We start from the raw sequence: 27,796 nt of genomic DNA, 5'->3' as shown, positions 1-27,796 counted from the left end.
TTAGTGTTTCTCGAGACAGTTCCTGAAGCTTCAACAGAAATATTGTAGAAATCACTGCAGTGACCAGCAAGTCACGTGTTGAACATGTTCTTTTCTCGAGTGAACAGTCAGTTTCATTTTTCGTGTTCGCTGTGTGTGACACACACTTTACGTGTCATAAGGTTTCGGCAGGTTGTAAACTATACGGTCTGATGTTCGCGGAACCGAAACCGTGTAGCAGAAAATATTATTAAATAAATTTTGCGCTGTGATCGATACTAAGCCAACGGTTAAAAAAACGAAACATTTAGGGTAGGCCAGAGAAACCACTTGTATACAGCTGCCAGCCATATGGCGCACCACAGGCAATGTTTTATTTTGCAATTAACTAATTATCAATGAAAACAATTTTTCTAATTTACTCACAATTGCCTTTCGACAATAAATGAATTTGCAAAGTTGGAGAGCACCTTCTAAAACCCCCATTTTATTTATTTTCGATAAGAAAAGACCTCACATGCATCGTTTTTCCAAGCTCTAAAGAAAGCCCGCGAATCACAAAGCAAATATCACGTGACCGGTGCATTCATGCGCAAGATGGCTGGCAGCTGTATATAAGTGGATTCTCTTACCTATCTCAAACGTTTTCATTTTTAACTCTTGTCTAAACCCTTGTCTAAAATGTATACCGTGTGTCCAAACACGGTATACATTTTATGTAAAAGAAGACAAAGTTTCATCGACTTTCACTTACAAGTCTTAACTCTGATCCCATGTATTTTGTTGTGCTGAACAGACATAAATGAAATAAAGTAAAACGCAGACACTCGTTTAGGGCGAAAGCTTGGTCTCGTGAGCTGATGTCTTCTTTATTCGAAATATGTACATAGCTCGACTCCTGTAAAAATAGTTCTGCCTTGTCGTCTTCCGCCGTAGACGAACACGCTGTGAGCCCACGAATGTCACGAAAGGAAAGAAAACACAAACAAGGCACAATGATGAGTTTTGCGGTCTCTGTCAAGTCTCACGATACTTGCAGGAACCTTTCAACGAGGTATATCAGATATGCGTCACTCTGTCTCGATCGCCCAGATATTCGTGGTGAACCTCTCGTCTCTTCCACTGCGCTTCCAAATGTACTCACGCCTTCAGTCACGGCGCCACCAGAAAAGCATTCACTGTTAGATCACATGTGCGGTTTTGTATCAGTATGCTCCACATTTCCGCACGTTTAATTGTTAATGGTACCTATTATTCGAGCTCTGGTACGTCATTCAATGGTTGTTCTGCGAGTGTATACAAGAACCTGGCGTTTTTGTTGAATTGCGGGAGTCGGCAACCAGTAGATTCCTGTGAAATTTTACCCCTTTTCTTTTCGGCAGGGAAGACAAGCTTCACAGTGATGGAGAGTGGCCATGAACAACGCGCAGTCACCACAGATTGTTAGCAGCATCCATCTTATTGGCCACAAGTCGAAGACACGTCTAGCCTTTCTGCACGGGAACACAGATTTCCATAGTCATCTGCCATTATAGCGAAGTATGCCAAATAAAGAAAATACCAAGAGCTCTCACAGAGATTGTAGCTGTGCTCCGAAAGTTTGGTTTGTACTAGTTTCCTTGGCGAGTTCGCTGCTGCGAGAAAAGCTATCAGCACCCAAACTTTCAAAAATTAATTCCCTCAAAGCAGTCGTAATATCATTTGCATGCTAAACATGATGTTTTGCGTTCTTGCAGATTCTATGCACCCGTGCTTCTCACAATGGGACATCTACTCCTTATTTTGTCAGAGAAGACCCACCCTCCTCACGCCTCCTCTATCCACGAAATGAAAAAAAAAAATACGCTATCACACGTCAAGGCACAGCATATTGGTGCTTAAGTGCCCGGCCGTTAGTGCTGCTCATGTAAATAGAGAGCTGATACCAATAGTGGAGGCGCAGTGTGGCTTTAATTACTGCTGCGGATCATTCACGATGTCTTTCTGACCGAACACCATCAACCCTGTCACTGACTGACATTGTCTCATCCACTAAAGCCCAACTATAACGGCTGAATGCGACAGTTTACACTACCCCATGACCTACTTTCCTCACTTCCATCGCTGCCTCATGCACTTAGTTGACCGCAACACTTCATTCGGTCGATATTTACGCGGGCCTATTCTTACTGTACTCTTCCCCTTTGCACGAGGCCAGTATTCGCATGAACGTTTCACCCGCTCATTTCAGCTGACTGTGTCAAGTTGCATGGAGGCGATTCGTCGTTTTTTCCTTATTTCTTGATGGCCCGTAGAATTTTCTGCCAACGAACGTCAACGATCATCGTCCCTGTCCGAAATTATCCCCAGCCTGCGTCCGACACACTTGACTGAGCGGGTCACTTCTTCCTGGACCAAGTTGAAAGACATGGCCAGCAGCGCCATTCCGAACAAAAGGTACACTGCGCAGACGGCCAGTGTGACGGTCTGGTCGTCGGAGAGCGCTGTTCCGGGAACCAGGTCGCCGAAACCAATGGTGGTAAGCGTGACGAAGCAAAAGTAAGCGCTGTCTAGGTAGCCCCAACCTTCCCATGAGTAGAAGAGCCAGGCACCGCCACAGATGTAGCCCACCACGATAGCACAGCACAACCAAATGGGCACCGAACCCACGGCCTCGTCATCTTCTTCGTCACCCACTTCGTCGTCGTCGTCTTCCAGAGCGTTCACCGACTCATCGTCCGCCAGTTCGCCGCCATCTTCGCGCCAGGCGCGCCGTCTGCAGTGATTCGACAGAGAGCAAAAAAAAGAAAAAAAAAAGAAAAAAAAAAAAGATGTAGAGATAATGGGCGGAGTTAAAATGTTTGAACATTTGGCTAATATCAACTAAAATCAGACAAACTGAGAAACGTGTGAAATTTAGTTCCTTTCTTTTTTGTCTTTTGTCACAACCAGAGGTTGGAGAAGTTAAGTCTATACAAAACCAGTGGCCTATATAGGCCATGTGACAGCCCCGCAGAGACCTATCCCAGTATGAGGGACAATGAATCGTACATAAAGTGTCAGGTGGAAAGCTACACATTGCAGAGGAAAGTAGCACTTAGAACGAAGCGAGTGCAGCTTGATGCCGCTGTGGTGTAACCTTTCGTCATTTTAGTAGCATTGTGCTGTTAGGCATTTGTCACATTTGAAAAAACGACATTTGTACCCATTCTTTTAGGGATGTATACTCGAGCGATTCAATCCTCGATTCATTCTTTTGCTTTTTTATCACAGTTGGCTGGTGCCACATGTGATGGCATGGCATTGTATAGCAAGCAACCTACCTGTCGGGTGTGTTTGGATACTGCGGCGAAATTGAGTGATACCGTAAGTTATTGTTTTGGATACAGAAATGGTGTTCTCGCCTGATATTAGATGTGTAGCATCCGGTAATAGTTTGCGGTACAAAAGTAGCGTTCCTGAACGGCACAAGGACACGTGTTAGTTGTTTCTTTTTAATTTTTGTCCACTCGATTCTCTAAGCATACCTACATGGCGTCAATAACATTCAGTTGAGAATCAGTCATGTGTTTGTCCCTGTCTCGCATCTTCGTCGATTCGCGCTATAACATCTTCTTCGGTATGCCAAATCAACTTGCTCCACAAAGAGTTGTGTTTACCAGTGCCGCGTCGCCTGCATTTACCCATGCGAGGCTTACCCATGAAAAGGGGGCCAAATAATGCAATGTGAACAGAGGTTTTACAAAACAGCTCCCTAGTTTTCATCTCCACTCCTTCTTGATTTCGCAACAGTGTATATGAAACTGATGTGACGTACCCTGTTCGAGCAGGCGCTGTCCTGTATTCATGTGACGCTGCGGGAGCGCCGGCATCCTCCCCGAGAGCATATTTGTTGCTAATGATTGGCACGCGGGCAGCCTCCAGGTCAGCCTGCCTTCTGCTGGACGCCGATCCTGGAGGCAGGCGTGATGACGGCTGGTAGCCGCCTCGGCCTCCAGCCGGACGGCACGCGGAGAGTTCTTTGTAGCTCGGAGGCGCTGCCAGTGATGATCCTGCAATAGTGCATAGCCAGCGTATCTATGAAAACTTGATAATTCCTAGACAAGTTTAAGCTTCTTTACACTGCCAGATTTGGTTTTGCCCTAAGGCAACTTATATATTTGTACTCTGGTCCATAAATGCCTAATGTGCTTCGTGTTTCGGAATTAAGAAAGTTTTTAGAATTAATGTTTTGCTTATCCACTGCTTCATGTCATTCAAATTGCACCTCTCCATCTCGGTCAGGCTAGAGGGTAGAAAAATTCGGACGCTCCTTTTTCTACTCGAGCTGGATATTCTTCAGCGCCATTTTTATGTTATTCCTCTGACTAGTTCAGTGCTGTGACTGCGAAAACATACTGCCTTCTCCTTTTAAAAACAGAAACAAACAATAATGGTGACGGTGCTTGTAGGCTCACAAATTTCATTCTAGGCATTCATGTCGTAAAGTTGGTGCCAACCTCGAGGCAATCGCTAATATTGACGTATGAATCGTTTCAATGAGAGCAGTTTATTAGCTGCGTGCTACCTTTGAAAAATATTAATGTCAGAGAACCGCGGCTTAGTAGCATGGCTTCACTGTTAGCGAAAGCGAATGTGCTAAGTCGGGGCAAGTTCCAAGAAAAAGTAAAAGAAATGCCTCCTCAGAAGCTAAGCCCCGCAGTTTCATCACTCACATAATATGTTTTCTGTAACATTTTTTCTTCACTTTCCAATTGACTGTTGCAAAATCACGATGCTGCCGCAAATTTTGACCGACTACATAAATTGAATGGTCTCTTCGTAAAGCAGTGTTTTTTGCTCTAGCACCACAGTGCTACAAGGAACGTTTCTGCCGCGCAACATGGCTTCATGCCCAGTTGAAAGAAGCTTAAGAAAAATTTATATTGTCAACACAGAATTTCCGTGTGGTTTCTGACCGTGAACCTTTTGCTACTACCGAAATTGCTGCAGTAAGATCATAATTTTGGGTAGCTACAACATAAAACTACTACAGAGACTGCACATTTTATAAGTACTCGAGGAAGAACTACGAAACTAGAAAACGTACTACAGTACTACAGAAATGTCTGCTGTTACGACCAAAGTACGAAAGATTTTGTCGTCTTTTGAATGGTTTCTCTGCTTTTTCGCAGGGGCATGATCAACTCGATTTGTTGTTTCTGCTCTACTTTTCCCTCGCACGCACACACGCACGCACGCACGCACACACACACACACACACACACACACACACACACACACACACACACACACACACACACACACACACACACACACACACACACACACACACACACACACACACACACACACACACACACACACACACACACACACACACACACACACACACACACACACACACACACACACACACACACACACACACACACACACACACACACACACACACACACACACACACACACACACACACACACACACACACACACACACACACACACACACACACACACACACACACACACACACACACACACACACACACACACACACACACACACACACACACACACACACACACACACACACACACACACACACACACACACACACACACACACACACACACACACACACACACACACACACACACACACACACACACACACACACACACACACACACACACACACACACACACACACACACACACACACACACACACACACACACACACACACACACACACACACACACACACACACACACACACACACACACACACACACACACACACACACACACACACACACACACACACACACACACACACACACACACACACACACACACACACACACACACACACACACACACACACACACACACACACACACACACACACACACACACACACACACACACACACACACACACACACACACACACACACACACACACACACACACACACACACACACACACACACACACACACACACACACACACACACACACACACACACACACACACACACACACACACACACACACACACACACACACACACACACACACACACACACACACACACACACACACACACACACACACACACACACACACACACACACACCCCGCCGGGGTGGCGCAGTGGTTACGGCGCTCGACTACTGTTCCCAAAGACGCGGGATCGAATCCCGGCCTCGGCGGCCGCTTTTCGGTGGAGGCGAAAAGCAAGGCGTCCGTGTGCTGTGCGATGTCAGTGCACGTTAAAGAACCCCAGGTGGTCGAAATTTCCGGAGTCCTCCACTACGGCGACTCTCATAGCCTGAGTCGCTTTGGGACGTTAAACCCCACAAAAAACCAAACCAAAAACACACACACACACACACACACACACACACACACACACACACACACACACACACACACACACACACACACACACACACACACACACACTCGCACACAGGAGAAACAAATAATAAATTAATAATAAATTATTTATTCTTTGCCATCTAATAAATAATTGGCAAGAGCTATGGGTCGTATTTATTGTTATCACGGTGGTTAAGTCAATCATAATTAAGTCTGCGTTTGGAATCACGTGTTTAGATTTTTTCCCACTGTGAAGGAGGTACTGAAATGTAGGGGAGGACTGCTTACCGTGCGCTGCGCCAGCTGCTTGGCCCACGTTGCGACCCACTGACCGCGGCTGCATCTGGAATTGTTGTGGGTACTGTTGCAGGTGCTCCTGTTGGAAGGTTTTGCGCGGGTAACGTCCTTTGGCCTGCGTCCGACACGAAGGAAAAAAATAATTATATTTAAAAGCGCTTAACTGAACTATTGACAGATGGGTCGAAACCCCTCCCTCCCTCCCTCCCTCCCTCCCTCCCTCCCTCCCTCCCTCCCTCCCTCACTCACTCACTCACTCGCTCGCTCGCTCGCTCACTCACTCACTCACTCACTCACTCACTCACTCACTCACTCACTCACTCACTCACTCACTCACTCACTCACTCACTCACTCACTCACTCACTCACTCACTCACTCATTTTCTAAAAGTCATTCCTAAACAGCAACAATCAAGAGAAAACAAGAAATAGCAATCAGTCCCAAACTAAAACTGCCGAAAAGTCAAGCTCGCGGATCGTGTCCATCCGTCCGTCCGTCCGTCCGTAACGCTTTCTTTCGTTACGTGGGATACGGTAGCTGGCAGCTGACATGGCCGTGCACTAACTGGACGTAGGGCTTCCTGACATTACGTTCGGCAGGAGCTGCCAACTCGTTTCTCTCCTTTCCCATGGAAAAGTGATATCAGAATCAGGCTCAGCCTGCCAAGACCCTTGCCTTCACGTTATCCCTAGGCAACGCAGGCACGTCCATACGACTCGGGTAAAGCGGGGCGTTATATATTGGCTGGTAGCTTACGCTATCGCGTCATCGTGGATTATGTGAGTGAAAACAGGGAGAAAGAGGTGCGGTAGTGGAGGACTTCGGATCACCGAGCGAAAGAGACTTTCACCTCATCGCAGTCTAGTGATCTAATGCTTAAGATTAATGCTAAGACTAATGCTAATCTCACATTTTCTAAAACTTCAACTACAAGAAGCCACCACGCCATAAACATTTCTCCCTTTTTTCGCACGTACTACCCTCACATCATTGAAGCTTGGAATTATTTACCAGGCAACATCCGTTCATTATTATTAGAGAAATTCTTAGAAGCTTGTTCGTAATGTTGTATATTTGTTTTCTGTTTTTTTTTTTCACTGTACCCCACTCCTTCAATAGCCTATTCGAGGCTGCAGTATTTGTAAATAAATAAATAAAATGAAAAATAAAGTGCCCCCTAGAATTATTCTAGTTGCTTATCGAGTACAGTGTCTATCTGTTTGAAATCAGACATGCCCTCGCAAATAGGTAGGGAAAGCGCCCCTGAAGGTGGTTCTTTTGGCAATAAAAAAAAAGAAAGAACAGGACTGTAACTTCTCGTGAATGCACCTGAGGTATCGTCTGGGCAAAAGATTACAATCCACTTCGTCATTAATTCGAACGACGCGATAGAGTGTAAAACATTGAAACGGAGGATACGATGTCTGCAGAGCTCGTTTTGACGACCTAAAATCTTGATTACTATAATAAAGGTGCCAGACTCCACTTTTCTGAAACAGAACCACGAACCGATATTTGTGCAGAATCGAAAATGGGTTAGCAATACTCCGTTGCTGCGCAACTTGATCAGGATAAACCTAATTTACATATTATTCTGTGGAATCCACAGTTTTAGTATTGAATAGACGATAGTCTCGGTTGGTAGGTAATGTAAAAAAAAAAAAGTGACTTTGAGTGATATTTGGAAGGAAAAAAAGTGATGATAAACCGTAATGAATTTAGAGGCGCCTTTATGGACGACATTTACTACTTGTGGTGCGACGCAGCCAAAGCCATAATGTCTATTCGCAGGCTACGCTATTGTTAAAGCAATTGAGGTGATGCTTAAGCTCCGTCAACAAGGGTACCCCGCTGCACCGTTAATGGCTTCCGTCTGAGGCTCCCTTTGCTAATTCTCGTTCCGGTAGATGCGCTTTTCTAATGGCCTAATCACTAATTATTTAGCTAGTGCCTGTATTAGCTTGGACGTACTCATCAAAATACAGTCGAAAGCCACCAATTTTTGTGGAAAGCCACTCGAAATAGAAATATTGCCCACTTTTAACCAAATCTATACAGACGTGCCTACATGGCGAGGGATAGCGTGACAGACACGAGAGCGAAGTGTCCCGGGATTCGACTCTCCTCGCAGTCTCTAATTTTGAAGAAGTTAACCGAGTTGGCAGCTCCTGCCAATTCGGCCACATCATGTGGTCGCATGACATAACCCAAACCAATGAGGAATCAGTGCCTGGCCATGTTACCTGCCAACTACCGATCGTCAGAGGTGTGTCTGTGATTTTTAGCTGGTAACGTAGATACCGCCGACACAAGATTTTCTGAGGAAAAGACCTTTAACGATTTCACAATAAAATAAGTTTGATGTCGGTGAGAAGAGAACCCTAAATATATGTTGAATCAAAGGATCAACCTTTGAACACCGGGTGTGACTAATGAAAAACTGTATTTTTTTTTTCAGGAAACGTGAGCAATGCTTCAATTTACAATGAATTCATTTGTACAGTATGGTGCACTGTTAAATGGAACATGCGATCGCTTAGCCTAAACACTTGGCCAAACGTTCCCGCCGACAACTGGCGAGAATGGGCGGCATCATGTGCACGCTCGGGAAGAGCATTCTGCCGAGCTTACTGTGCAGGCACCTTGTGCGATCATTTGTCGCCGGCTCTTTCGGAAATGCTTTGTTAAGTGCGGCAGTGCACGCGGTCTCATGTTTCCTTTAAAATAGGATGACACTGTACATTTGCATGCCTTCATGCAGCCTCGTACTAATGACCCGAATGACGAATTTATATTTTCAGGTAGAACTCTTGTTTTTGCTAGTGGTACAATTTTATTCACAAATAATACGGCGCGACAAACTGTCATTTGTTTGCCCTCCTTGTCCTCGTTCATCGCGCAGCATTATTGGCCAATCGATATGTGACGGAGTACGTTTCTCCATACACAGTACTCGCTCAGATTCAACAGCTCTGCCTACTACTAGTGAAAGGAGTACACTAGCATGCTGTCAGGTAAGTTAAAGATGAGAACGTGCCAACATACGTTTTTTTTAGCCCAGTAATTTCGAGACAACAGTTGGACTTCGCCCGTAATTTGCAGTGGAAAACATATTGTTCGGAAGGAGTGCTCACCCTCTGGACGGCCTTGCGATGGCAGATGGAGCAGCAGATGTAGCGATAGGAGAACTTGAAGCTCTGCGCCATTGCGTCGCCAATGTTGGACAGGCACAGCAGCATCAACGGGATACCTACTATTGCGTACAGGATGGTTACGACCTTGCCCTGAGGCGTCTTGGGAGCGATGTTGCCGTACCCTGCAGAGAAAAAGGATAATTTTGCCGCCTTAGCCATCGTAAACTTTTAGCTTGTTTGAAGCGAGGGTTCATTAAAACAAACAAACAAACATATGAATGAACGAAATAAGTATTTTCCAGCGAGCTGTTCTATGTGTGCTTATGCATCGTTATGCAAGCGTGAATCAAAGTAATCTCGCTTGAGATCATTAGTTATCATGAATGAGATGTAACAGCGAACGTACGAATCACATGATTCTGTTGGACGCAATATGGCCAGTCTAGAAGGACGCAGTGCCATAAGAATCAAGCAGTTTTATTGAATGATAAAAAGAAAAATTTATACACAGATATTTGGACCGATGTCCAATGAGGCTATTCAGCGCCTAAATAGTAGCCTCCTCGCGTGCAGAGCACATTCTCGACTTCTTGCGATTCTTGAGCGAGAAATTACTCAAGCGTGCACGATTCGAATCGCAATTAGGACACTATTGTAGCAGGGAGAACATTTGTTTGCTGAAAATCTATAGTTGAACGACTTTGTTTCACTTATTGATGTGGGGCTTGTCACGTTCGCCAGCGCGTTAAATCTCTTGAAAATTAGAGTGACTTTCTTCCTGACCCATCCGAACGTTAGGGCTTCCACAAATCCTACAAACGCCCCACTACACGAGTTAAAAGTAAGCATTTGCTCTCTTTTCATTTGGCAAAGCGTATTATACACTGGTTTCTTTCTATACACCTGCCCTTTATTTTCGAATTTCGTCGCGTAGCTCAAAACCCGCACCGCAATCCTTATCTCCACACCCCACACTTTGTACAAAGCTACCCTCAACCTCCCTCTACAACCATCTGCATAACGTCGATTGGACACCAGTCTTTTTCATTCTTTAACCGTACTTCTAAATCTCCATACAGATCGACAGATAGCTCGACTTTCCCAATACATGGAAACAGGTAGGTACTTTCTCGCACCCCCTATAAATCCATCGACATTGCTATGAAAGCCTTCTCCTCCCAAAATGTGTCCAGCCTAGACATCGCCGAATTCCACGGAGAAAGTCCTTGCTATCGTGAAGGTCGCCAGGCGGCATACACATAAAATTATCACCTGCCACTGGACACAGCAGCGGTGGCCTAAACACATGCAGGTGCACAAAGGCCAGCGAGCGCATCTCCTACAGCAATCCTTCTCCATCCGTCACCACCCGTTCTTATTAGCTTCACTAATGACCCTTTCTCAGTATACTCTGATATCCTCCAGCCAGAATGTCCTGGCATTATCCATGCAATCTAGTTCACTATTTTCTTTCACTTCTTCCTTCCTTGGCTTACGTAGTCCATACGGACTCTGAGCAGGCCCTCAGAGCTTTCCACCACATAACACATTCGTTATATCTTCGCGCAGCCATAAAAATACACTGATGCAATACCAACCACACCATGTAGTGTTGCGGTAGATTCTTAGCCAATGGGGATCACTGGTAATGAGTTGGCCCATCAACGCTCTCGCGGAACTTTTCATCGGATACTAATGATCCTATGGTCCGGCCCGCCGACGGATGACCGGGGGTAGTCATCAAGAAGGTCAACAAACCTACACACGCATTCGATCACACTTCACTAACCTTACTCTATCGCATCCGGCCCTTACGAACCGATAAGCTGTGCGTACTGCAAAATACAGTTCAAATTACTCTTACCCCTAGCTGGGTTCTACCAACATAAACTTGAACAGCCCTCTTCCGCTACCCTAACTGCCCTTTATCCTGCACCGACATGTCTTTTCACGGTATTTCTTCTTTCGCACCACCAACCCCACCGGCCCGGCACCCCTTTCCCAAACATCTCACTCCAGAATAGCCGTACACCAGAGCACCAGCCGGGGGAAAATCTTGTACAATTTAAAAAAAAAAATTGCCGACGATTACGTTACTTCCTAACGCGAAATTCGAGCGCAGCTTATCAGCCGTTTCACCTTTTCGTTGGACTGAAGCAAAGGTTTCGAGCAAGATATGTATGTGCAATTACAGGTAGCTTTCACACATTCCTTCAAGAAACAGTCCTTGACTGTCACGAAGACAGCTTTGTGGTCAGAGAAATGAAGAGAGCAATTAAGTTATAGCAGCGACTGACTGATGCCGCTGACTTCGTTAGCGAATGAAGATAACGTAGCTCCGCTTTTCCGCTTGGGATGCACGCACCGTGATCCGCTGATAGCGAGCCAGCGCTTCGACAACCGAATACTGTCGCTGCCGCGCAGAAAGAGAGAGAGAGAGAGAGAGGGGGGGGGGGTGTAGGGGGTACACGCGCTGCGAACGGTGTGGCAGGATGGCGTGCAACAATCGGAGAATACGTGCGGGGTCGCCGCCACAGAGGAAGAGAGGGGGACGCCCTCGCCGTCACGCAGGAAAGGGTGTGTGGGGGGGGGGGGGGGGGGTATACGCAGCGACGAGCGGGGGTGGCAAGAGCGTTCGCAGCAATACGATAACACGCGTGGTCGCCGCCACGGAGGAAGAGGGGGGCTTAGCTGGGGGGTTGAAATGGGGATGGAGCTAGTTACGAGGCCGACGCCGACGTCGACGCCGCGAAACGCAGGAATGGGCGCCAGAGAGCTGCGCTCTAAAACCGGTGGTTACCCGTACCAGGCGGGACCAGGGTTAGAACCTGGTACCTCACAAGTGCGAGGTGGATGCTTCACCACAAGGCCACCGCGTCGGTCGCCTCTCCCCATACCTGGCCCATATGGTTGGCGGACTCAAACGAGAACCTACGAGCCATGGTACGTCTGGGCATCGCTATATTTGGCACATAAATTTCGGCTTCAAATAAAAGTTTTTTCTTTCTCCTCTCTCGCAGAGTGGTGAGACACAGTGAAAGACATTAACAGCGCCTTTCCTTTCTTCACAGCCTACTCCATCTTTACACAATCGACACCGCTTTTTTGTGCGTGAAGTTGGCTTTCTCTTTCACTTAGATGTAAGAAAAGAAGCCAGCTTTACAGTAAAAACTTCATTGCGTTTGCGGAGAATTGCTCAGCGTAAACACGAAAGAAAACATAATATCATTGAATACTATTCGAATGAAAGTGCCAGTCATATTTTCTACATTTACTCTGAAGCAATATTACCTACGATGCATTCTAAACTTCAGTAAAGAGAAGGAGGAGGAGGAAGATAAACATTTATTATTTGATGAAGTCAGGCAGGCACGAGCTTCCGCGCTAGATGGCCAGGACCCCTTGAGCTCTGGCGACCTGGGTTGCACACTCGATGGCCCGCAGTTGGATTACCGGGTCCGAGCTGAGCATAGCGGCCTCCCACTGCTCGCAGGTGGAGAGTTGCAGATCCCGCGGAGGGGGTTCTTGTGGGCATGCCCATAGTATGCGGTGTAAGTTGGCCCTCTGGTGGCATAAGTTACAGTACGGTGTGTATAATGTAGGGTATGCCTGGGCGTAGGTGACTGGATTTGGGAAGGAATGCATCTGTAGTTTTGTAGTTTTCGCCAGGTGACTTCATGTGCCTTTGTAGGAGATTTGTGTCCCGGTGGGTATAGGGTACGTGTTTGACGGAAGTTTAGTGTAATTTCTTGATAGGAAACCATACGGTCCCTCACCGACCTCATGAGGGGTTGTCCCGTCGTCCGGCTGGCGAGTCCTAGGGCGAGATTGGGGGCAGCCTCATTACCAGGAAGGGAGGAATGTGCTGGTGTCCAGATTAGCTGTATTGAACGGCGAGTTGTTTGAGAGGCAAGCAGCAATTTGAGTGCTATAGGGGATATCCTGCCTTTGCTGTTATTTCTCATTGCGGTTTTCGAGTCGCTAATTATATGAAGGTCTGAGGTTGAGCTTATCGCGAGGGCGATCGCAGTCTCCTCCACTTCCTTCGGGTCGTTGGTAACGACCGAACCAGCCATGATTTGCTGAACCTGATAATTTACAGTCACAATCGTGAATGCATTATGGTCCGCGTGTTCGGCTGCATCGACATATACCGCGTCTTGATTGAACTGGTATTGCATATGTAGGGCTTTGGCTCTTTCTACTCGCCTGCCTGAATGAAATTCAGGGTGCATAGTAAAAACATTTTTGTGATTATGAATTCTTTGTGACGGCACAAGATTTCTAAGCTTTCTCGGTATACTGAGGATACGCATCGTTACTTGGTTTACGGAGTTTAACGTCCCAAAGCGACTATGGTTATGAGAGACGTGCATAGATATTTGAACCGCTTACTCGGCGCTGTTTTCCGCTGCGACCTTTCGAAGAGGTTTAAAATGCATACGCAAAGTCGGCAAGAATAATATGCTTATTTGGAAGAAATCTTTCAAACATTTGAAATACTCCTTCGCTACGAAAAAAAATGAAGAGAGCGTGCAAAGAGTACAACGTTACCCACACTGACATTACATCTGTTCATAACTGGCGGCATTCAGAATTTAGTTAATTAAAAATTAGGAACGCACGAATAAGGGCTAGTTAGTAAAGCACGTTTTTGAGAACTACTCAAGGGACGCGACAAGACAGAAGGCGGACGGTAGAGAAGATGCTAGCAAAAAATTTATTCCAGAATACCCTCTATAAGAGTCCAAAGTCCTCCTCGGAGATAAGAAAAGCTGTTTTCTGAAACACTGACTCTGAAAACAGCGCATCCTTCGCGTTGTTGCAATGAGCATCGAAACACAATAAGCGCGCACGGCTTTATGGGGCTGCAGGCTAAACATGCCAGCACTGCTGTAGCCGGGGCCGCAGTAAACAAAAGAAAAGCGCGCCGACAGTCAGGGCTGGAGCTCTCAACTCGAATGTGAGCCGGGTCAGCTCGAACAATGCCACCGAGGCGAGAACAGGGTTTCTGGCCGAGGACGACGGCGTTCACAGAAATCTAGAGCGAGGCCCGTTCGTTCGGGTTCGTCCTTGTTAGCAGTGACGTCATCGCTGACGTAGCGAACGGAGCGAAATAAGAAAAAGCGGCAGTTTTCGGGAAGGGCGGTCCTAAATTTAGCCCGAGTTCGGCAAGTGCCGCTGCTTTTGCTATTGCCGCTTCTTTCCGCTTAGCCTTCTTTACGCGGCTTTTGCGCCCGTTCTTTTATTCTCCGTGTTTTAAGCCCTGTTCAAGGGTCCTGTCTTCCACGTTCTCTTTGTTTCTTGCTCGTCTTGTCTGGCGAAGGGACCTCCCCGAGTCTTTCCCTCTCTTTATCGCTTTCACTGTGCTTTGCTTTCTCCCTCTCCCCAATCCGGCAGCGTTCACTCCAGTGTGTAAAGCAGACCTCTCCTTCTTTTTCTCTTCTCGCTCCCGGCGGAGGCGCCGGTGTGGTCCGTCTTTTGTTGGCGTCTGGCACGGCCACGATCACGGACGCCAGCCGAGGAGCCTGGTGCGCGCGCGAGGCAGCTCGGCACCGCGTTCAGTTCCCTTTAGCCTTTTGGATTCCCGCGCGCCAAGCACTGCTGAGTGCTGCTGCGCCGTGCGCGGCATAGCACTCGTCGCTTTCCCCGGTTGTGATCACTGGAACAGGCGAAAATACACTGGGAAAAAATAGGGGAGAACGGTCGTAGTGTACCAAAGGCTTTGACCTTGGGCGGCAAGGGCAACGGCGGTCAATTGAGCAGTCTTAGATAGGAGGGAAGAAAAAAAGTTAGACTCAGAACAACGAGAAAGAGTGCATTGGGGTCCGTGAGCCCTAACAGTGGGAAACCGGACCCAGAGAGAAAATATTTATCGCGCGCTCTTCATTGATTACATCTTGACTTCCGGGCACAGATCAGATTTAGAGGTCAGCCTGCGCCCCCTGCTCTGTGAGATTCTGGGGCTGCTGCCGCCGCTGCGAGATGCTTTCCATCGGTGCTTGCTTGTTTTGATTGAGATAGAAGTTATGTGGTAAACCTTCCTGGCCTTCGTGTATGCAGCCATCGACGTTATGGGCTCGACTCTCGCGCTTGGACCCAGTGCGGCTATCTATACATTCCTCAGCTTATAGAAGTCAGCAGAATATGAGATGAAGAAAGCCATCCAGAAAAAAAAAAAAAAAAAAAAAAAAACACGAGAAGCTGCGTTGTAAACAACTGAAGTGCACGCTCATTTTTTTTTTTTTTTTTCGTGGCTGAAAATAAAATACACAGCTGCTTAGGAGCCTCTTACTCTAAATATTTAATATGATTTCAAAAGCGAACGCTGGCAGTGACGTCAGAGTGGCCGCCGTGCGAAAGCGAGGAACGCGGAAAAGGGCTGCTTGCTCATCCCAAGTTCAGCTTTCATGGACATCAACTCTCCTCGCAGTGGCGGTGCGGTGGTTAAGACGCCCGACTACTGTGCTGGAGTGTCGGGTTCAATCCGGATCGCCGTCGGCTGTGTTTCAATGAAAGCGAAGCGAAGATGCATGATGTGTTGATGTTGTGGCTGTAGGAAAAAGAAAAAAGAAAATGCACGGACCTGCTACTGGCTCTGTAGCTGAGCCACCTCCGCTGCCTCGTGCAGACAGAAGAGAAAATAGAGAAGAAAGAAAAGGAAGACTCGCGCCGCGTACATAACATAGCGTACACAACAGCAGCACGATTTCGGCGGCGTGCCTTATTAAGCACGCAGTCTGGATCTATTTTATCATCGGATGACTGCCTGCATCTCAAGTATTCCTGGAATAGGAAATCATGTCAATCAAGGCAGACTGAGGTCTCTCTAACCAGACTACGCTGTCGTATTCCGCCCCTAAATTTCTATATGCACAGGTCTGGTTTGGCGCTTTCTCCTGTCTGCGCATTCTGCGGGGAACCGGAAACAATAGATCATTTCTTGATATTTTGCCGCCGTTTTACAATGATGAGAAAACGGTATTTAGAGAAGCCGTTACAACAGCTGGGTCTTAATTTGAGCAGCCAAATTTTATTATCGTTCGATGCCACCATGCTTGGGTACAGCCACAGGCATGTTTTTAACGCCATTCAAAACTTCTTAATAGAAACAAAACGTCTACCTTGCTAATATGCTTTGAAGTTTTAATCTGTACATATAAATCTTACTATTCTCCTACTGCCTGCGTTAGTATTTACTCTTTTATATTTTGGTTTATCATATTTACATTTCCTTCTCTAATCCTTAGCACTTATTTTTTATTTTTGCGATGTAGTTATACATCTCAAAATCTAATATCTCTGCACCCCAATTCTTGGCCGATCCCCCTGTGTGGGTATGTGCCATAACAGTAGAGGAGAACAACAACAACAACAACAACAACAAAGCGCGCCGCAACAACAGCCGTCGTCCATCACCGAACCGGTGGCGGGTGCAATGACGGCCTACAACAGATAAAAATTTGGTGGCAGGCTAGGCTAGGCTAACCCCCGACGCAAGCGGCGGAGACCTACCTGTCCCAGCCCCATCAGGATGACAACCTGACAACTAGCTGTTAAAGATCTCCAGGTGGTCGAAATTACTTAGGCTCCTTTTTCTCTCTTCCCACTTTTGCTCCCACCTTCCTCTCTTCTCACAGCGTGGTGCAGGTGTTCACAAAACAAGTGTGACGAATACTGTCTTTCTTTTCATGTGAACTAATTAAAAAATGAACATCAGCTTTATTTCTGACACAGATGTGAAAATGTTGTTAGATACTCGTCTGAACATATCGATGGGGATGGTCTGGCCTGGTTTATGGGGTTTAACGTCCCAAAGTGACTCAGGTTATGGGCGACGCCGTAGTGGAAGACTCCAGAAATTTCGACTACCTGGGGCTTTTTAACCTGCACTGACATCACAAAGCACACGGCCACTTACTAATATTTGAGCGAGTAACAAAGTACCTTTGCACTAATTTTGTGATTTACTTACATGCAATATAAGCGCCAGCATGCGGCCACACAAGAAATCCCGCGATCGTTCTGCGCTGCCGCAGAACAGATGGGGCGCAGGCAGTACAAAAGGTGCGCCTTGTGTATGCTTTGCCGTCCGACAGCATGGTAATGAACGGCTATGTCATTAGAAACGAAATGCGGGGAATCAGGAGGCGGTGCTAAAGGCGCTGTCGCGTCTACTCTTAAGGCGAAGATTGAGCGCCCCCCAATTTTTTTTTAAATATGGTTTTTAGACCGCCTTGTTGCAGCTGATTCGCCGGTGACAGTTTCCATATATGGATGAACAAAGTTGACGATCGAGGTCTATTACATTTACAGCTATTCGTCATGAACGGTGCTTCTCCGCTCGTGCCTCCTGGTAAAGCTCAGTAGAGGCATAAGAGAAATTCGTAGTAAGGCAAAATTTCACCTTTTTTTTTAATTACAGCGCTTTTGGTTTGATAACAAATTCTAAAGATAAATTTTCTATCTTTGGTTTATCCGTACTTATTTTTGTTTTTGAAAGCAAGCAAGTAGAAGGCCCTACTGCCGTACCTTACACCCAGCAGAAATCGCACAAACGTAGTAGTCTTTTCTCTCCCTCTGCCCCAAGGACTAAGACTAAGTACATCTCAGCTCTTCTTTTCTTCTATTTGAAAAAGCTCGGATGCGGCATGAAAAGCGTACTAAAACTGGCTACAAGTGATTATGTTATCTACTGCAGAGGTGAAGATAGCAATGAGAGAGATTAGCGGCACAACGATTACATTAAAAGACGAAGCTCTTTTTCATTTATCTTATGCTTGTTTAAGCCCGTTTTATTTTATGTCCTGTATAAACTAGATATTCTGTTTAGGTACTACGCAGTGTGATTGTATTGAAGCTCAACGATTACACAGGTGGGAAAATCAGGAGGGTGTATGAGGTTAAGAAGTTCGCAAGGGTCAAGTGGATGCAGCTAGCGATGGACCGGGTTATTTGGAGGAAAATGGGATATGCCTTCCCCCCGCAGTGGGTACAGTTCAGCAGATGATGATGATTATGACGATGACGATGATGATGATTTAATCCTAGCAAAACTTTGCGGTTCTGGGCTCCCTCTCTACTTCTTTTTAATTGTTTTTAAATGTATATGAGAGGCAAAAGGTAAAAAGGTTCGGTAAATTAACCGCTTGCGCAGCAACTGGGCTGGTGCAATATTATTAGAGACCTTTGTGACGTCACTTTGCGCGCATGAGAATTTCATGGTTAAGTATATGATTTCCGCCCTAAGCTATATCATTTATGCTTTATTTGCTTACGGGCGACGGGCAGTAAACAACTGAATCTAATGTCGCTATGCAAAAGCCCTTCTGAAACAAGGTGGTTGGATCTGGACTACTGATTTTCCTTGTCCGGAGTATTTCGCCCGAAGTTTAATGTAAATAGCAACTAAGATCATTTAGGGACAATCAATTAGATTGCTTTGGACGATATGCGATAGCATGTTCCTTTAGGCCGTCAATCTTTTTCTCATTTCTTATTCCATTCCAGTTTTGATTCCGTTGCATTTCGCTCACAAATCTGTTTCACTTCCGACTGGATTCCAGTTATGATTGTCTTCATTTCTCATTTCTATTCACAATCGCTTCTTTTATTCACCTTCGCTGTCATTTAATAATAATACTAATAATTGGTTTACAGGAAAGGATAGGCGCGTTATCTCACACATTCCTTTGACACATGAACCGCGCCGTAAGGGAACGGATGAAGTCGGGAGTGAAAGCAGAAATAGACAAAGAGGTGTCGTAGTGGAGGGCTTCGGAGTAAATTTAACCACCTGGGGATCTTTAACGCGCAGTGACATCGTACAGCGTGGGGGTATTCCCAAAGCGACGTAGGCTATGAGAGACACTGTAGTGGAGGACTCCGAAAACTTCGACCTCCTGGGGTTCTTTAACTTGCACTGACATCGCACAGCACACGGATGCTACTCCGTTTCGCCTCCACAAAAGCGCAGCCGCCGGCGGTCGGGATCAAACCCGGGTGCTCCGGCACAGTAGTCGGGAAACTTAACCCCTGCAGCACCGCGGCGGGGCGGAGTATTCAGCTCAATGACAGTCCAAAGAGCAGCAATTGCTGTTCGGTAAATTTTCCGTACATCACAACCAACAAGGTGTCCGGAAAAACAAAACTCTGGGGATTGTTTGTTTCTCTGAGACACCCTCATAGTACTACACTGCAGGTACCACATTTTAGAGCGCAGCTCTTTGGCGCCGCCATCGGCGTAGCCGTCGGCGTCGTGCCTCGTAACCAGCTCTGCCCCCTTTTAGCCCCCCGCTCAGCCCCCTTCTTCCTCCGGGGCGGCAAACGCGCGTGTTCTCCGATCGCTGCGTGCGCTGCTGCCATCACCGTTCGCTACGTTAACGTAACCACCTATTACCTGGTCTTCATTTTCCTATCCTTCCAAGCACACTTCGATAATATGGGTGCCATATTCTCGTATCTGCTTGACCATGAGGACAACATACGCCATATATGACAACAGTGGTATGGAACACACAGTATAGACAAATAAATTGCTGCTCCGTACTGTTAGCATCAGTCTACGTGCGGTGAACACTTTTGTGCTCGCAAAGTGAGAGGAAAAGTCTTTCGCAGAAGTCCTACAATGCATTTCTGCATTAAAGCTCTAAGTCTCACTAATCTGCGCTTCTGCGGTTTTGCGTGCCGAAAGAAATGCATATCCCGGTTTGTTCCCGTTCTAGCAAAGCTGGTGGGTGTTTACGCCAGCCGTGGGAGTGCGACGGAGCGAACCCAACCGAGCCCTAACGACTACGACAACGACAACGATGACGACGGCCGAATGAGCCGTGGCGCGCTTTTGCCCCCTCCAGCAGTCTCGCGTTGGCGCCGTAAAGGAAGGGGCCCCTCGTGGGACGAGACAGCGGTTCGCTCTCGTAGCACGCTCAGCCGCTCCTTTCTTCCTCGTTGAAGCGTGCGCGCGTGTGTGCGTTCGTCTTCGAGGAGGCAAGGCTCACCAGAAGAGAGGATGCTGCTGCTGTTCCTGAGCCGTGTTTCGGGTTTTAATTTGCCTCGGTTCACGCGCGCCTCGCGGGCAGTCGGCCAAGATATGCGACGACGCCGAGGGGCCGGAGACGCCGCTCGCTCATTGGGGCGAAGAAGGGGAGGAAGGCCCGGTGTCTCGAGGGAAAGCCCACCTGTGATGACGGCGAAATGGAGGATGGAGGGGGAGTCACTTGCTGTTAGTGGGGCGGTGGCTTGGCAGCTCGCGTGTAATACACCCCAGTGGAGAGACGAAGGGAGCGAGAGAGGCGTGAGATGAGAAGAGGAAAGGATAATAGAGCTTCATCTTTCTTCCCCTATCTCCCCGGCGTGTTCTCTTTCCCATCTAAAAGTCTTACTTTTGTTTCGCTCCCTCGCTTCTCTTCCAGCTTTTGGGGAAGAGGAAGAAAGGGACGAAAGAGCAGGACAAAAAAAAAATGAATAACGCTTAATCATTAAGTGCGTACAGACGCACGCACGCACCAACGCACACATTATAAGCACCTCCGCGCACTTACATCAGCTACCTAAACCAGCAGAGAAAAAAAAGAGTGCGGGCAGAGACATAGGAGACCCCAAGAATGTCAACACGCACCGTGGGGCGCTTCCGCGACAGCAGCGCGACTCGGATTGAGTCTCGAGAGGAGAAGAAAGCGTCTTCGTTGTGATGACGACGAGCGTGATCCTTGATAGTGCGCGGAAGTGAGTCACTGCTAGAGCTGCCGCGCTCTCGCCCACAGAATAAATGAGCCCACAGAGAAACCGCCGGGCGCTTCCTGTTTTCAACGGAGGCGGCTGGGATTCTCGGTAACGTTTCGCATTTGCCACAACACCTGTCTTCAGTGCTGCGAAACATACTGCAGAGGCAACTTAGCGCTTCTTTGGGACCTTAAATGCAGCCCTTGACCAAGGGTTTCTGCAATATTTCAGCGCAAATGTGCACACAAGAGCTTACAGTAAATATTTTCGGGGACAACCTCGTGCGTCCACACGCATAGTTCGCCTGCATAACAATATACGTGAATACACGTCAGAAAGACAGCTTTTGTCTTTATGAACGTATCAGCGTACATTGTATGCTTGCCCGTGCATAACTGTCTCTGGATTCGGGAGCGTGCATATAAGGCAATAGATCTATGACACCAAGGGTGCCTTTGGATTGGTTTGTGGTGATTAACGTCCCAAAGCGACTCAGGCTATGAGAAACGCCGTAGTGGAGGACTCCAGAAATTTTGACCAACTGGGTTTCTTTAACATGCACTACACCAAGGGGACCATAGGAGCTAAGAAAATGTGTAAGGGGAAAAATGCAGATAAAGAACAAGGTAGTCGGGGTAGAATTAAGGGTCTTCGATGTGCTATTTGTGCCAATGCATTTCATCACCTTTTACATCTGGAGTTTCGCACATGTTCTTTCTACTTCAGAGGAGGGAGGCGGTTTGAGTCACTGCGGGCATTGCGGGCTCTCATCCAGCTGGTTTTGTTGCGAAATCTACACAAGTGTCACAGTGTGAAAATGTCGACGTCTGTCCGCAGCCTTAGAGAAATGAGGCCTCCAGTCTGCCATAACATCACCAAATAAACATATCCCGTCCACCCACCACCACCCTCTATCTACCTGTCTACTCTACACCCGCCCATTTTCAGCTTGCAGAAGCGTCCCAGCTCTCTAGAAACACCGTCTACCTCCAATCTCCAAAAATTTTAGGGGGCACTTTGGACCACTAAAGTGCTATGAAGAGAAAAGTTGTGTTTGAAGCGCCGCTGATTCCTGTTTTACTGCGTCTGCCTCTGTACGCTGTGCGGTGCGGCGTTCGAGGAAGTGCCAAATGAAAGGCACCGCACGGACGCCTGGATCGACGCCCAGCGGTTCAGCTTTGTAAATGCATGAATCGCCTGGTGAAGTAATCGGTCATGACTGGACGTGCCGTCATGGCAGGGTGTGACGTCATTATGATGTCATCAAGCGATGACGTCACACTGTCATCACCATCATCCCCATTGCAAACTACTACTACCACTAATTATCATTATCGGTGACTATCTACGACTTACTAATGTTCTTCACTGAAAGCCTTTAAGGTAAGCAGAACCCCGAGGAATCTCGCGAAGAAGTGCGAGACTTCTCGCGGACGCACGCACGCGCGGACGGACACTAGTGAGGCTATAAAGACGCTTGCCTTAAAAGTTTGGTTACTTGTGAGCTCCTTCATTAATGGTATGACGCGAAGCGTTAATGGATGGGTGAATGGATGGAATATAGGAGCGTCCCCTTTGAAACGGGGTGGTAGCAGTAGCTATCATGCTCATTTTTCTCCCTATATCTTAATTATTGATTTAGAATGGTTAACTAAACCATCATTCTATTTATTAAATTTTGTTCCTACATTACTAACATTATGTCACTTCTCTTCTATTAAGCCACCAATCGTCCAGTCGTTTTTGCTAGTTTCCACCGCCGGTTTATTCACCCGGCCACTGTTATCTCTAAACCCCAGAGCTTCAGGAACAGTGATTGCGCCTGCACCAACTTCCGGATGGATACCATTACATGGTTAATGGCTCCCGTCTGCGTCGCCCCTTGCTGACAACAGTTCGCATATTACACCTCGCTACTCGCTTAATCCCAAATTCTTTAATTTATGCCTCTATCATTTCACACATACTAATTAGCACACAGTCGTGAGCCAGCACATTATGTAAAAGATCACCAGACATAGATAGAAAGCCCCGTACGGGCGGTAAGAACGTGTCTGCGTTTTTTAGGAGTGGCGTATCTTCCTATAGAAATTCAAGGGCCGTGGATTTTAATCCCTCTTCACACTCCCACCTAAAAGAGTTATCCAAGCTGGGAGCTCCTGCCAACTCTCCTATGGCATGTGGCCTGTGACGTCAGACAACCCGCCGGCCAATCACTCTTCGGCCATGTCATCTGACAGGTACGCCCACTGCCGGAGGCACACTCGTTATTTTTAAAAAAGCTCACGCCGATTGCACAGCGCCGACACCGGATTTTCTTCAGAACGGGGCACTTGTCGCTGTTGCGTAAAACACACACACACACACACGCGCGCACACACACACACACACACGCGCACACACACACACACACACACACACACACACACACACACACACACACACACACACACACACACACACACACACACACACACACACACACACACACACACACACACACACACACACACACACACACACACACACACACACACACACACACACACACACACACACACACACACACACACACACACACACACACACACACACACACACACACACACACACACACACACACACACACACACACACACACACACGGACGCACGCACACACACACGCGCGCACACATACACCCACACACACACGCACACGCGCACACACACATATACATGCACACACACACGCACGCACGCACGTACACATATACATGCACACACACACGCACGCACGCACGTACACACACGCGCGCGCACACATACACACACACACACACACGCACGCACACACACACACACACACATACACTACAGGAAAATCGCACTGATGGTAAGCCCGCCGCTTGAGTCAGCCTGTCATGGTGAGTGCTCGTGATATCATCAGCATACAGTCAGAATTTAACGTCAGGAACATCTTTGAATGCCATGCAAGCGGAATGAATGCCATATTAAGTACAGTAAGTGCACAGAACCGAGCCCCGGGGTACACAGCGAACGGATTCAGGCCTTATTTTTTTTTTTTGCGCTATCCAAATACGTACACAGGAGGCCAAGAAGGACACGAGACTGACACTTTTGTTTTCTTTGGTTTATGTTTTTGAATAGAGCTAAAATGGAGTCTGAATCTAGAAAATATCTACCCCGCTCACAAGTTCTTTTAAAACACCGCGAACAGGAACAAATGAACCTATGCAGTCCTCAACTAGGCGTATAGCAAATTTTCTACCTTAAGGACTTTATAAAACTTCCGTACTCTAGTAGAGAAATGCAGCATCTCTACGGGGTACAGAATGCGATCATCACATGTGTTATCATATGCCTTTTCGACATCCATGGCGAGGACGGTACATATAAGAAAGGACAGTTTTTTACTCCGTTATTATGGATGTTGTGCTTTTGTTACCGTGAAGGAGAAAAGGCCAGAAGTTTTTTTTTTTTCGCCTTCTCATGCATGAAATAAGAAACTAACAATCAGATTTTTATTTACTAATGAAGGATTCTTGCCCGCATGAACTTTCAGGCGGAAGATGGCGGGAAAAATGGGATGTAAGGTGTTGGCATAGCACAGATGTAGGTACGCAAGGATGCAAGCATGCTATAAAAGATCCGCTTTCATAGATGTGAAGGTGAGGGTTTTCCATGTGGAGAAATACAAAGGTAAATATTCTCCATACCCCAACGTCTAGCAATTTCCACTCGTGCGTCTCTGAATAGCGCGATGCTGCGGTGGTTGCCAGGAAGAGGCTTCTGCAACAAATTCTGCAAGGCTTCGTGCAAATAGAAGCGGTGTCGAAGTGTCACTGTATGACGCGCCTGGCGATGAGCAGTTTCCTCCTATTGATTTACAAAATGACAAACGCAAGTGGGGACACTCCTCACTGTTCTCTGTGTTTGACCAATGTATCGAGCGTGCCTCTGCAGTGCACACACGGGGCCATAAATATGCCACCGCAACAGGAAAGATGCCACGTTTTCTTTTGAAAGATCGTACATCATGTCCCCTTGACAGTCGGATGGAGAGGAGACCCGCACCTTGCGCTGGTGGAGTAGAAGTGCAACGAGTAGCGTAATAACTTTCTATATTTCGTCTCGTGCGTTTCTTCATATTTGCTTGATTTTTTTTTTTGTTTTTACGCGCTTTACAGGATGTAGTTGCGCAGTCTGAGTTACCTAAACTCACTCTTACTTAGGCGCACGTCATGGTGGTGATTGAGGCTTTTCTCGGCCGCTGGGGCCATTTATAACTATGAAGGCCCTACCATTGACTACAGTGGATGCGCACAAATGTGCAGGATTAGATGTCTATGCTTTGGGCAGAACTACTCATGCTTAGACCCAGCCCAGCTATATGCAAAAGAAAGTAACCGGGACAGCGTTTCTAATGCTGCTGCTCTTGCAGCACAGCGAAGGACAGCAGCACTGAGAGCCCACAGACAGTAAGCTATCCGAAAACCATCTGAAGTGGAGGTTATGTTAGATAAGGTGATAATTAATAGCATTTTACACAAATAACTAATGTGTCGTTCGTAGCATACACTAGAAAATTTGGATGATGATTATGATATTTGAGAATGAGAAATTGGAGCGCAGTTGTGCAGGTTATTTAGTTTTTCAGAATAATGAGGTAAAGAATTGAGAAACGTCTTTCGGTGGTGCAGTGGTAAGACGCCCGACTACTGTCCGGAGTGCCCGGGTTCGAACCCGACCTCGGTGGCTGCGTTTCGATGGAGGTGAAACGAAGTGGCGTCCGTGTGCTGTGCGATGTCAGCGCACGTTAAAGAACCCCAGGTGGTCTAAATTTCCGGAGTCCTCCACTACGGCGTCTCTCATAGCCTGAGTCGCTTTGGGACGTTAAACCCCACAAAACCAAACCAAACCTTACGGCGCGGTTCAGGTGTTCACAGAAACAAGTGTGACAGATACCGCGCCTTCCCCTTCCTGTGAACCAACTATTATTATTATATGCGCACTTTGAGTCTTAGTGCTACGTAACCATCCTTGAACCGACGCTTAATCATAAATGTTCCAAAGGAGGCACTTTCATGACAACTGCCGGTGAGGACCTTTCCTCGAGCGGTGAGTGGTTGACGTGGCTCATCTGTGCAAACATAATTCACCGTGGATAAGTTTCGCATTTCTTAAGCCTCGCATTTAAGGGCGGCCGCGTTAATGACTGCCTTTCTCATTTTTGTTCCCGTCCATGAGCTAATTCACAACTCTCTTAATATCTGCTCCTATAACACCACACGCAATCTTAAACGTACTTACATAGCACACAGTCGTACGCTACCATGTGAAAGGCCACCCGGCAGAGTTATTAAGCGCCGCTTTAATCATGACGTCCGAACGTCCTTGCGTAGCATAGAAGTTGCATGTTTTAATAGGAATCAAAGGTACCCGGGTTCGAATCCCATGCTACCTTCTTATCTAACAGTTGCCGGACAGTAGGTAAGCAGTCTATTCCACCTCAATGCCTGCTATCCATGTGACCTATATTCTCCCATATGTCGACGGCCACCCTTCCCCCGCTTTGGACGCTGAACTTCCACCTTAACGTTTTTCGCCTCTGCCCAACTTACGTTCCAGGCGCCACAGCTGCACCATTCGCAATGCTGCCATAACTTGCAATGGTAAAAATAGGGTGGACTTCGACTTAAAGTGTGTGACAAGATAACGTTAAGGGGTTCCTCAGGATCCCAACTCTGTCATTCGCCAGGCTGTCTGAGCCGTCTCTGTTCCTATGAACATGGCAGGTTGAGGAAGACGGAGCAGAATCTAGTACGTGCCACAGGTTTTCCGGTGCCAGATGTGTTAGGGTGGTCCACTAGGCCACCCTTTAGCTAGCTATTCACCGCTTACGCCGAATGCGACGCCTCTCAATCCAAAAACTGGTGTTGAAAAACTGCGCTCTCAAAAATTCGGCGCAGCAAGGGTAATCACGGAAGAGTAAATCTCAGTGGAACCCAGACACTTTTGCGTTTGATTTGTGAAACAAATCGCGATTTGCAGGATATCTGTATGAAAGGAAGTTGTATTCCAATGACTGACTTGCACGGAGTACAAGGCAGCAATACACACGTAACGCTGGTTCATCATCTTTGCAAATAAACGGAACGGTGATATTGTTACGGGGCGGCAATCCAGGGAACAAACGAAAAGAGAATATGACCAATTGCGATGGGATGAGTTTGATGAACGTTGGCAGGCCTAGCGTGAGCATTCCTACCCACGTCACTGTCCGCTTCTTCGTCGTCC

General features: G+C 47.0%; 1 protein-coding gene across 1 annotated transcript in view; it reads right to left on the bottom strand.

Moving 5' to 3' along the window:
* Positions 1–819: 819 nt before the first annotated feature.
* Positions 820–27,796, bottom strand: part of LOC146197343 (potassium channel subfamily K member 18-like) — a 39,164-nt gene continuing 12,187 nt past the window's right edge. The window contains exons 2-5 of the mRNA XM_084596470.1: positions 9,777–9,958; positions 6,633–6,756; positions 3,776–4,010; positions 820–2,734 (exon numbers count right to left, since the gene is read on the bottom strand). Coding sequence (XP_084452596.1) covers positions 2,293–2,734; positions 3,776–4,010; positions 6,633–6,756; positions 9,777–9,958 — 983 coding nt within the window. The 3' untranslated portion in view covers positions 820–2,292. The remainder of the gene's footprint in view (positions 2,735–3,775; positions 4,011–6,632; positions 6,757–9,776; positions 9,959–27,796) is intronic.

This window comes from Amblyomma maculatum, chromosome 3 (assembly GCF_055883805.1).
Source record: "Amblyomma maculatum isolate TAMU_Amacu chromosome 3, ASM5588380v1, whole genome shotgun sequence".
NCBI lineage: Eukaryota > Metazoa > Arthropoda > Arachnida > Ixodida > Ixodidae > Amblyomma > Amblyomma maculatum.
The sequence above is the reverse complement of the archived record's forward strand: the minus strand, read 5'-3'. Positions and strand labels throughout refer to the sequence as shown.